Here is a 12,353-nt window from a genome sequence, read left to right as displayed (position 1 = left end):
GTGAGATATTGGAAGGTAGCAGTTTTAGCCTGTAAGCATTCATTAAAATAAAATAAAATTCATTAAACTATTGAATCATCTGGTGTGAAATTACGAAGCGAGTCAATTTATTTGTGACTACTAAGCATCCACTGTGGCCAAAAAATTGTATTTTTCTGATGGTAATGGTTCCATATAATGTTAAATTGCTAATTTTTAACTACCCTCATTGATTTTTAGTCTCATTGTTCATATTAATAAGTTTAATCTGCATAGTAAATGGCTGAAGCTGGAAGTAAGGGTGTCAATTTCGAGTCACGGGTCGGATTCGGGTCAATCTAAAACTGATCTGGCACTATTCGGATCAACCTGAACCCGACCCATTTTTGCAAGCGTGTCAGTTTTTTTGACCCAAACCCAACCCGCTATAGGTCCGGGTCATCCCGACACAACCTAAATGACCTGGGGCCAATAAAAAATTGCTAGTTTTCGGGTAAAAAAAAACGGGTCAATCTCTGATTTTCAGGTCAAAACTGGTCTTTCTAGGGTTTTTGGGTCAAGAATTGATTTTTGGATCAATTTCGAATTTCTGGATCAACCCAACCATGTTTTTGAAATGGATCGATTGTTAAACTCGAATCTGACTCGTTTCGGGTTCGGGTTGACCCTAACACTATGAAAGACAATACCTCCATCATCTAACTTCTACATATTCTCATGCTAGGAGTTTGCTAGTTCATTGGGAAAAAAGGTACTTAGGTACTGAATTCACAAGTGTAAAAACAAATCTAATGTTTCAATTCCATTACAGAAAATTATCACCACTGCCAGAATCTGAACATATTTTGCATAAAAAGAGTATCTTCCATTTAAATTAATGGATTAACAAAACAAACACTTAAAATCAGGCAGTTTTCTTCTTTGACTTGAGCAAAACATACCCAATAAAGACAGATAAGAAGCTAAGGAGTGTGATGCCAGCAAACAAAGGTATGATGATAGCATACTCACGAGGCAAGAAGTACAAATGAATGAAGTGATCGCTCTCCACAAAAGGCTGCAAGTAAGAAATTCAATAAAATAGAATATAAGTTTTTAAGTGATAGAACAAATGTAAAATAACATAGCGAGAGCAGTTAAACTTACCAAAATGATGACCCAAAAAGTATAGTAAGAGAATATAGACAAACTGATAATAGTTAGCAAGAATCCAACCGCCTTATCAGCCAATTCCATGGCGTTGATCGAAGTCTTTCTTCTTAAAATTAAATACAACAGAATTAATTTAAAAATTCAAATCAGAAACTAGTATACAGTACTCCATAATTTCTACAGGCGCACAAATTTTCCAAAAGAAAAGTGTACAAGAAAGAAAAATGCTCGAACATTTGTGGCCAATCGTCCATAGATGAGATAAATCCTCAGGGGCCTATGCAACAAGAAAATGCTGATGGTGGAAATCTTATCCAAGTAAGATTGACGAAAGAATTTTAAACATTTAATTTATAGCTTCAATATATCAGGCTTTTTGAGCAAAAAGGAAGATGGAGAACACTTACATCTTACCATGGCATTACACTATTAATACTATTCTGATATTTCATCTGATATACATGCAACTAATCATTTATTTCTTTCTCTTTCTATCACTAGAGTGATTTGTAGAGAGAGAAGCTTCATGGGAGAGGGTGACCCAGGGTCACCTGGGCGGATCCAGCTTCTTTTTTCAGGGTGGGCAAAAAAAAAATTTTTTTGTGGGGTATGGGCAAAGATGCTTAGGATTGATTAAATGAGGACAAAAAAATTTTTTGAGAGGGGGGCAAAATACCCAAAATATTCCAAAATATCCCGCTTTTTGAGCAAAAAGGAAGATGGAGAACACTTACATCTTACCATGGCATTACACTATTAATACTATTCTGATATTTCATCTGATATACATGCAACTAATCATTTATTTCCTTCTCTTTCTATCACTAGAGTGATTTGTAGAGAGAGAAGCTTCATGGGAGAGGGTTACCCAGGGTCACCTCCTTGCTCCAAGATGGGTGAAGTCGGAATGTGCTAAGAAGGTTCTCAATGAAGGTGGCTCTGAGATTATCGGCCAAAGTGCTTGGGTCAACCTGGTGAAAAGGGGTCGGGTCGATAGAGCTTTGTCAAGTTCTGGACAATCACGGGACAGGTCGAGGGATAGATCTCGCAACCGCTCGACAGAGAGGGTCAAGAAGATGGTTCTCTTCAAGGTGACGAAGGAAATTCAAGACATTGTTGATTTCACCCCTTGAGACACTTCACTAACAGCACAGGTTGCAAGGTTCGGTGGGATTGGGCATAAAAGTCAGCATGACCAACAGGTCGTGGAGGCTTGCAACTTCCAACCAGTGGCTACTACCATAGGAGGAGAGAATGTAAGGTCGGACTACAGTTCACATTCAGCTCAACTTACTCGAGCTAACACCGGAGACCATATGCGGTCCAATTTGCTGAACTGTGGTACAATACTGATAGAAAGTTAACTAAAAGAGTTGGAGAAATGCAAATGGAATAAAAGTTCTAGCATAGATGCCTCTGAAATCATTGTCAACCCGCAAGAAGCTTACGAGCAGGTTCATGAGCCCATGCAGGTAAATGACATGGCATTGGATGAATCCTATAGGGGCTGTGCAGATCAAGAGGTTTTGGTGAATAATTGTATGAGAGATGGCTCTAGAATGATTTATGCGTTGATGGGAAAGTTCCAAGCAGGTGTGTGAGAATTCATGTTGCTATAATTTACCAGAAAAGGTCTTCTCACTGCACGTATGGTGCTTGCATGAATGCCCAAGAGACTCAACGGGATATTAATTATCAAAACCTAGAGTTTGAATAAAGGGCCTTTATGGCAAGTTCTTCCAAAAAGTGGAATTTGAGGGGCTTTCTCCAATCTGCTTTCAGTGTGGTCTTATTGGTAATAAGATGGATGAATGCCCCAAAAACAAGCCGAACCAACCAAGTCCAATGCAGCCCCAACCACAGCTTTCACCTCATATGCAGCAAGGTGAGGTCAATACCAACTCTCAGCCAATCCAAATGTGGGCAATCATTGCATAGCCCAAGCCCATGTCTCTCAGCCAGCCCTTAACATTGATAGTAGCAACACACCCCTTTGTGAAAGAGCAGGCTTCACCATCCAATCCAGCAACCCACTCATTAGATGATTGCATCCATGAAGAACCAAAACTCGATGGATTGGTAAAGGAAGCGGACATAATAGAACAAAACAATGATAGTAAGAGGAAGAATGGTATGGGCCTTGGATTTTGGTCTAAAGGAGGCGCATATCTAAATCCAAGGCTGGGAAAGACGGCGACACAAGATAGATCCAAAAAAGGAGCACTAAGGGCCTCGATGAATCAAAAAGGAGGGCCAAGCTTGTAGAAAGAGAAGTTGATTGTGTCCTTGACAGTATACAACATGTGTTCTCAGCCAAAAAGTTCAGCTAATGGAGCACATTTCCAAGAAAACCTTAACTACCACAAAACAAAGTAGTAGAGTCACCAAAGCACACTTCCACAAGGAATTTCTACAGCTTTGTCCTGTTACAACATTCCTGAGGAAAAGAAGGCAGCTCCATATGACATAACAAGTGAGGATGTGTTCCCCTCCAGTGGCCAATGATGCGGTTCTTTTATGGAAGTTGCAGAGGGCATTGCAACATAGCTGGACAATCATTGGCAATCGAGGGGTTTCTTTTAGGCCTTGTTTGTTTCGGGCTTTTTTTTTTTCCTTTTCTATTTAGAAACGGAGAAATTATTTTGGTCGTTGTTTGGATGACACGCTTTTATAAAAATGATTTTTAGGGAACTTTATTTTTCTACTGTTTTGAGAAGCTTTTTGATATTTGCTTCTCCATTAGAAAACTCCATTTCCTTAACCATTGTTTCTAAAACTACCTTTTACAATAAGAGAGAAAGAACCAACCAAAGACTTTGTCTTAACTCTAATTTTTTCATCTTCTTTTTCCACTATGTATGAAATGATATAGATAGCAATGTTCTTCTCTCTACTTTTTTTTTTTTTCTGATGAGGGAGAAGGAGAACTCATATTGGAGTATCCATGCTTGTACTCTTTTGTACTTTTTTTTTTCAATTTTAAGAAATGAAAATGCAGCTCTTCAAGGATAGCAATGGCAAACACTGTTGAGAAAGTGAAAAAAGAATAATTCTGGATTAGGCTATGTAACTATATAAGTATGAATGAAAACAAAGTTAATACAATTAATTAGTTATGAGTAAATGAAAATACAAAAATGTAGATACATAACTATAGGCATACATTTATCAGTATAAAAGTTCATCAATCATGTTCATTTTAGCTGTCAACTAATGCTTAAGTTAACGCAGGCAATATCACAAAATACTTCAGATTCAAAAACTACTAATAGAGAGATATTAAAATAACAATACAAGCAGTGATTCAGATTTTGTAAAAACAGGAAAGATAGAATTTGTGTTGGTGCAGGAATTAAACTAAGAACATATTTAGCTGCTTGAAGATGAAAAAAACATGTTTTAGCAAGTGGTGACATTTCACTTTCATTTTTTTAGTGTAAAAATGAAATGATTTTATGTCAGGAAGTTTAAAAACCTTATCGATTTTAAATTACATCAAACCAAATGATGAAATCTAGCAAATTTAATCATTTTTTAGATGTCTTTTCTATCTAAAAGCAACCAAATGATCCATAAGTAAAAAACATATAAAAAGTGAGCTGTGCACATTGCTTTTCAAGGAACATAAAGTGGCTGCTTCCAATGAAGATTGCAAGCAAAAACGCAGCTCAACCAAATAGAACAGTTTGCCGCAAAACTCAAAACTCCTATAATTTTTCATTTAGTTAAGGAAAAATATCGGCAAATTTCAATCATAAACCCTGGAACCTCCATTTGCAAAACAGAATAACCTTCACCCTTCACTTATCCTCCGTCCTCACTTTCTAGCAATCTCTTCGATCAACTTTGACGACCGTCTGATTAATAACTTCCTGAAAATACTCTTGCTTTACTGAATTGACTAAAGATAACTAGGTCATCCTGATTTAAATATACAGAGAATTTCATTTCTTTTGCAGACAGAAAGCAAAGCAAAAATGCCAGACCTGTACCCAAAATTATACATGATGTTTCCAATCAAATAAGGAAATTCATAAGAGTAAAAATAGCTGCGAAAATCATCATACGTCGATCTGAATGAGAAAGAATAAGAAAGAACACACCTAAGTACGCGAAAGAATTAAATTCTGCAACAAGTTCTTACATTGACTCGCCTGCTAGCCACTGATGCTTCAAACCCTCGGTTTCTGCCTCGCGAAACTCTGCACTCCCAAAGGGTTGATGGGTAAAGTTTGACGGGTCTTGAGACTGCGATGTTGAGCGTTTTAATGGCTTCAAATGGAGCAACATCGAGCTTTAGGGCTTCGTTTATTATCATTTAATTGAATAAATTTAAATATTTGTAAAAATATTTAATTAATAAGTTAATAATAATTCCATTTTTTATCTAATTAAATTGTTCTTTAATATGCCCAAGTACCCAACAAGACTTATTTAGTTAATTAACAAGTAGTTCGATATTGTTGCTCTTTTTAATTTCTTTTATATCTCAATTAACGCTACTTTATTAAAGTATAAATCAAATAATGTATAAACTAATTCTTAAATTTTTAATTTGACATTTTATTATATGAGAAAATTAAAATATTTATTTTCACAATATTCAAAATTGAAAAAATATGTCTAATAGTTTCGTTTAGACTAGGGGGTCAACGGGTTGGGTTCGGGTCGAACCCGAACTGACACGGCACTATTCAGGTCAACCCGAACCCGACCCGTTTTTAAAAACTGGTAAGGTTTCTGGACCCGAACCCGACCCAATTCGGGTCCGGGTCAACCCAACCCGACACGAATGACCCGGGGTTGACCCAAAATTGCTAGTTTTAGGGTAAAAAATCGGGTCAATCTCGAGTTTTCGAGTAAAAAATGGGTCAATCTTGGGTTTTCGGGTCAAAAATGAGTTTTCGTGTCACTTTCGGGTCAATTTCGGGTTGTTGGGTCAACTCGAACCTGACCCGATTTTTAAAACAGATTGATTTGTTGAACCGAACCCGAAACGTTTCGGGTTCGAGTTTACCCGAACCCGGATTTTTCCGGGTCGGGTGCGGGTCGTGTCAAAAATTGACACCCCCTAGTTTAGACTAAAAAACTCCTATTTTCAGCTAGTGATCAATATTGATCTAAAAGTGTCAAATGAAGCTTGAATACAATCAATACATTGTTCGTAAAATTTATTAAACATTTGCACTTTATCAATCATAACTGAGCCTATGTTTGACCTTTCATTGAAGATAATTTGACTTTTTTTTTTATTTGATTGGGACCTATATGAAGATAATTTGACATTGATCATTAAACGAGTCGAACAAAGGTTATATTAAATTTCCTTTATAGAATTATGATAATATAGTTTTTATTTTATTTCATAATTTAAACCTTCATACTGAATAACTTTATTATATTAAAACTCCAAGTGATAACATTATATGCATTTTTATATAAAATTAATATTTTTTTGAATATAATCCAAACAATTGTTAAATGGAATTATCATGATCAATTTGGCATACCCATAATCATGATAACATAATAGTAAATCACTTAAACTTTGTTAATAGAGGAGATAATGTACTCATTTACTTTGGTGATGGTGTATGGAGGTAAGGAGAAAACCTTTGGAAGGGTTTTATGTGGATTAGGGTTAAGTCTTACGGGTTTAGTGTATAAGATCGAGAAATAAGTATGGAAAGAAAATTCATTCGTTCACTTGTCGATGGAGAGTTTGCGTAAGGCTTGGACATGGCTAGTTCGATAGGAGCAAAAGTTAGGAATTAGACTCAAGAGTGGGTAATGTGGAGTCGTGTTGGTTTTTAAAAATGAGAGGTCTTATCTCTTATTATGGATTTATCTATGTTACATAAATTATATTGATATAGTTATAAATTAGAAAGGTTGGTAGTTTTTACCTTCCCTCTTTTAATGTGAAAAATATTTTAGTCATGTTAATGAATAAATTCTAATTGTTATAAGTCTTTTGATATTGATAATATGGTAGTAAAATGCAAAATAGTATTTTGGAAATTAATTCATCAACATTGATTGAAAAGATAATGAGTCTTTTGAGACAACTTATTTGACACATGATGATTATAAATCACATGGATATGATTGAGACGATAGAGGTTTTGCACATCTTTGGCTATAAATAGCTCATTGCTTTTGTCATTATTTACTTATGATATTTAGCAATTGCATGAATTTCATTCAAGTTTGTCCCTCAAAAATTCTTGAGCTTCTTCTACTTATTTCTTCCCGTCACCTTAATCTGACACATTAATGGGAGCTTTAATGATTAATATTCCTAAAAGTTTTATGAAATCATATCTAAGTTTTCTTGTTAGTTATGAAGTGGAGTGAACTCAATGGAGTTGGAGTTTGGCTTAGGTGGCAACTTCACATGAAGGACACCATAACTTGATGAGTACCCCAACTTATTTTCATAGGGTGAGTTGTGCTTCTATTGAGATCAGTTTCATCTTGATCAATTACCTATATTCTTCCTAGAAATTGATAAGATATTCACTATTTATGTATTGTTTTTACTTTTTAGCATAAAAAATGGTGAATTCTTGATTATTGTTTCAATCATATCACTGCCTAAGAATAACTAGAATGGAGCATCAACCTTTTCAAGAATGTGTTCACCCTCATGGCTTTAAAAAAAGATACTATTTTACTCTCTCTCATATATCTAATGATTACATGATTAGAAAATAAGTCAAGGGATTGGATGTTTTTTTTTTGGTTAAGTTAAGAAATATTTGTGGTCAATTATTACCAAATAAGTTAACATGTCTGAAATTAAGCTATCACATCTTCCCTTTTTGTGGATGAGTATGCATAATTTATGAAAAATGATATATTAATCTCTTGGTTTTCATCATTACACAACATAAAATATGATTTAGGAGATGTTTGAAGTTGACATAAGAAAACTTTTCAAGTTGCCAATAGGGCATCGCTCAATGTTTGCGTGAGGTGCTAGATAAATCTTCCTATTTTTAATTTTGAATTTTAAATTATGTACTTATAGATTAAGCTAAATTAACTTGCCTCGACTTATTTTTCTCTATAGAGCTTCTGATTTCTAACAAAATCCCTACAATTATTAAGATCACTTCAACATATCAATACCATCGATTTTTAGTAGTAGAAGAGTTTTATCATTAGAAGTGGACAAGTGAAGAAGCTCCTTTTCACCCTCATGAAGTAATTCAAGCATTATTTATAAAAATGCAAGTTTCCATTTTAATTGGAGGAATTCAAGAGAGCAATAGCTAACTTGGCCCACTAGTGTTGAATGAAAGGCTCGGCTTGGCCACATATGACCTCAGGTTGACAATTTTCTTAGAGTTTTTGCCTAAGCATTTTAGTAATATATCGCACATCAATATCTATATGTTGGTGATGCGCATATGGGTTCTCAATTAGCAATCAATCCCCTTTAATTCAAGGGAGCATAGGAAATCGCCAGTGATAAGAGTAATTCAATGAAGGAATTGGAATCTAGAACTAGAGCAAAGAAGTTATTTGTTTCATTTTACAAAAAAGTGTATGTAATTGAGAACTTAACTAAAAGTTCATAAGTCTGAGCAAATAAAGGAAAAATTTGTCATCATGAATTTGAAAGATTATTTATAAAAAATATAGTGATGAAGATAGGCGAACTAGGGCAAGCTTGGCATCAAATAGCATATTTTGAGGCAATTTATAGTACTACTAGCTAGCAAAAGAAGTTTGATCTATGGAATAGTGTAGAAAACGTAAGAGTCTCTGCTTTAAGAGTCATAAGTAAGTCAATGAAGCTTGGCATACTCGATAAACTTTAGAGCTAGAATTTGTAAGTTGGACATTTCACTACATGAGAGAGATGCAAAAAATATGAAGTTCGTTAAGTTGAAAGAAAATGCTAAGTAAGATTAAAACTTAGAAGGTCGAGTGTAGCCACAACCATCCAAGATTAATGTAATAAATGAGTTCATCTACTATAAGACATATGCTGAATATGCTTAGGTCAAGTATAAAGATGGCATAATATATAGCTTGGACAAAATTATAAAACTTCATCATATTAACAAAATATGAAGATATATCAATTTCTTTTTCCAAAAATGTACTAAACCATCCAAATGACAATACCCATGGTAATGGTAATAGTGCAAACCAACTAATTTCATATTCTTCAATTTTGTAATAGACCATTAATTGTAAATGAAATTATTGATTGCCATTCTAAATCTTATATGACAACTTTATCCTTAGTATATTTTTATTACACAAGTTGATGTCTTGTATATATGGACTTAGATTACCTTAGAGCTATAAGACTAATCATCTTTTAAGACTCATAGCTAGTATGGATCTACCTCTCTCTTTCTCTCTTCGATATAGATTACATCGCAAAGAGTAGAGTTTGTGCTTCATGGATTAACTTTAGTTTTATGTACAAGTGCTTGATAATGTGAACTTCCAATGAATAACAGAGAATTCATAAGAAAATTAATATAATAATAGGGAATAAATATTCTTGAATATGAGGCTAGCTAGTTGCCTTTCTATGAGTAAAAATAATTTGAAAACTTATTGACGAGCTAGAATAAAGAATAATCTAATGGCCAACTCATAAATTTAATATTGTTTATTCAATTCATTATATTTTACTTATTCATTGAATGAAATTAATACTTTAAGTTAAGTGGTAGGGGTACTATTCCTAATTGTTGATTGCTCTATTTTATGGGGGCTTAAGCTAGCTTGCAGAGAGTAGTAATCTCACACTTTTAGACTTTACCCCTGAGTATTGACAACTCTAGTCATTCACTTACATTAGCAGGACTCTTAGTTGAGTATGCATTTCAAAAAAACTAGTTTCTTTGATTTTGATCTACATTGTTGACATCACAAATTTCTTTTTTATTTGAAGTTTAGTTGACTCGAGTTAAAAAAAAGTTGGTCAATTAAAATATCAAGATCAATAATGATTCTCTAAGCGTTAAAGAACAATTTTCTTTTTTGAGTGGCAAGTTTAAAGCTTATGAATTCTATTTTATTAAGATTATCAAGATATCTATGTCATGTTATGTTATGTCTCGGGATCTAGAGTGAAAGATTTTTTTTTAATCTTTTTATTTCAATCTTTATTATATTTTCAATTCATTAATCAATCATTGAAACTAGTTCAATATCAACATTCAGAGCTAACTAATTTCATTACAGAGACATAATAAATAGAGAAAAACTAAATTCACATTAGATAGTCCAGAATTACATCATAACAATATAATATAAAACAATATCTATAATAGTCACTCTCGCTATAAAAGAATACATAAATCAAAGAACTAAAATAAAAGCTACACTAGCATCCCTACATGCAAACATAATCTCAAGCTGCAGGCTTTTTGTCTGAAATCATTTAAACTGCGTAATGAGTGAATAGTCAACAAGTAACTAAAATCTTACAACTGAAATTAATGCAATAAAAATGAAATAATATGTTGTAAATCATATAAAGAAATATATGCTAGTTATCTCTACCAATTGCCCAGTTTATAACACATCATATTGCAGGCCATAGTATCAGTATCATTAGGAACAATAACAATATCAACAATAAATACCATCAGTACAATTTAATCTACAATATCAATAACAATAATTAGTAATCATTTAGTACTCAACATTCTATAGTCAATAATAAGTATTCTATCATATATTCGTATGAAGGTATCTTAAGAGTATCTTGTTCTTGCACTTATGACTCCCAATTAATCTCCTGCTCCTTGTAACTCTCAACCATTGCTTGAAATTGAATCATTATATCATTATAGAGTTATTATTCCATATATATGATATTAATCATTAACTCCTTTTCTATCAGATCAATATCAACATCCATACAATTCATCCTTTCCTTTATCAGCCAAACCAATATTATATTCCAATACATATCAATCATTTCAACACGTCGTACAATTCAAAACATCTTACCAATCACAATACATTATTTTCACATCAATTTCATTACACATCTTCACACACATTTCACAACTAAATTTCTACACCAATTTAACATGTTAAAATGTAATAAAATTATATCAAATCATTTAAAATGATCAAATCTATAATATATCAGAAGTTACACTGTGAAAACTTACAAAATCAATAGATAATATATTTTATGCATATTTAGGACAGATAAATTTATAGAAGTCAAAATCATCAAAAACAGGAGTGAGAGGCATTACCTATAACAATTTAAACACTTTTCGTAAAAGAAATGATGGACGAAAATGGCCCAATAAACTTTCTCTCTCATCTTCGCACCCTTCTCCTTCATTTCTTCCCAGTCAAGCCACACGAGTGATGGTGTGAGGGAGGTGGTAAGGGAATTAAAGAAAAAAAAGTGGCCTAACACCGTAATGCTCAATCTCAGAATTACAGCACCGCATGAAGAAATCAGATTTACTGTATAATAGAGACATCAGTGTCACGATAACGTTTTCTAGCTCCACAGTGTTCTCAACCTTAATGCCGCAATGCTCACATGTACATCACCGAAGTGTTCTAGTTCCATTAGCAATTAAAAAATTCTTATTCTTCATTTAAAATACTTTTCATAACTTTGAATGGTCACATGTAAATTGAATGACTAATTCTAAGATTAAGTTTCCCAGTCCAATGTTAATGAATAAACATTTTATTTTTATTTACCTTGGGATGAGTTCCCCAAGTATATACTGTAATTTAAAATTGTGAATTTATAAGATCAGAATGTTTCTTTTATAATGAAAAGAGTTTATTGAAATTTAATATGATTTTTTTCTTTATTTATAACTTTAGAACTAAAAAAAAAGAAGAAGAAATTTTCCTACATGATTAAAAAAAAAAAAACTCTTTGAGTGCGCTTGTGAGAATAAGCTCCTCAACAAGATTATAGAGGAGTTGATAATCTTTAGCATCATGGCCATAATCTTTATGACAAGTATTATATTTAGAATAATCAATAATATATGACATTGTATCCATTTAAGATAGTCAATAGTAATGTTTTTTTTTTTTTTTTTTTATCGTGGACCACTTCTATAATTTCTACAAGTGATATACATAAACAAGAAAAGAGTCAGATAATCGTGTTATTGAGTCAACTTCTACCTTATCGAGTGATTCTAAATCGACGCACTTCTTTCTCACCCATTAGAGCATAAAATTATTCGTCAATC

General features: G+C 33.2%; 1 protein-coding gene across 3 annotated transcripts; it reads right to left on the bottom strand.

Moving 5' to 3' along the window:
* Nucleotides 1-718: 718 nt before the first annotated feature.
* LOC110114955 (dolichol-phosphate mannose synthase subunit 2) lies at nt 719-5,426 on the bottom strand. Of its 3 annotated transcripts, none has more exons than XM_020848028.2 (3): nt 5,276-5,426; nt 1,126-1,237; nt 719-1,036 (listed from the first exon to the last, which is right to left on the bottom strand). In XM_020848028.2, the coding sequence occupies exons 1-3, from the start codon at nt 5,419-5,421 to the stop codon at nt 884-886; spliced, it is 411 nt and encodes a 136-aa protein (XP_020703687.1). In that variant the 5' UTR covers nt 5,422-5,426; the 3' UTR covers nt 719-883. The 3 variants fall into 3 exon arrangements, with proteins under 3 accessions (XP_020703687.1, XP_020703688.1, XP_028548851.1); XM_020848029.2 differs by having other exon boundaries at nt 1,126-1,234; XM_028693018.1 differs by lacking the exon at nt 5,276-5,426 and adding an exon at nt 3,958-4,136 and having other exon boundaries at nt 1,126-1,234.
* Nucleotides 5,427-12,353: the final 6,927 nt, after the last annotated feature.

The sequence above is a fragment of the Dendrobium catenatum genome, unplaced genomic scaffold, assembly GCF_001605985.2.
Source record: "Dendrobium catenatum unplaced genomic scaffold, ASM160598v2 fragScaff_scaffold_211, whole genome shotgun sequence".
NCBI classification, from domain to species: Eukaryota; Viridiplantae; Streptophyta; class Magnoliopsida; order Asparagales; family Orchidaceae; genus Dendrobium; species Dendrobium catenatum.
The sequence above is the reverse complement of the archived record's forward strand: the minus strand, read 5'-3'. Positions and strand labels throughout refer to the sequence as shown.

What these genes read in the sequence shown, in the direction of transcription:
- LOC110114955 (XM_020848028.2), bottom strand. Translation starts at nt 5,421, where the DNA reads ATGTTGCTCCATTTGAAGCCATTAAAACGCTCAACATCGCAGTCTCAA. An exon ending in TGGCTAGCAGGCGAGTCAAT is followed by an intron (nt 1,238 to 5,275) that starts GTAAGAACTTGT and finishes TTTAATTTTAAG; the next exon opens with AAGAAAGACTTCGATCAACG. An exon ending in CTTTTTGGGTCATCATTTTG is followed by an intron (nt 1,037 to 1,125) that starts GTAAGTTTAACT and finishes TCTTACTTGCAG; the next exon opens with CCTTTTGTGGAGAGCGATCA.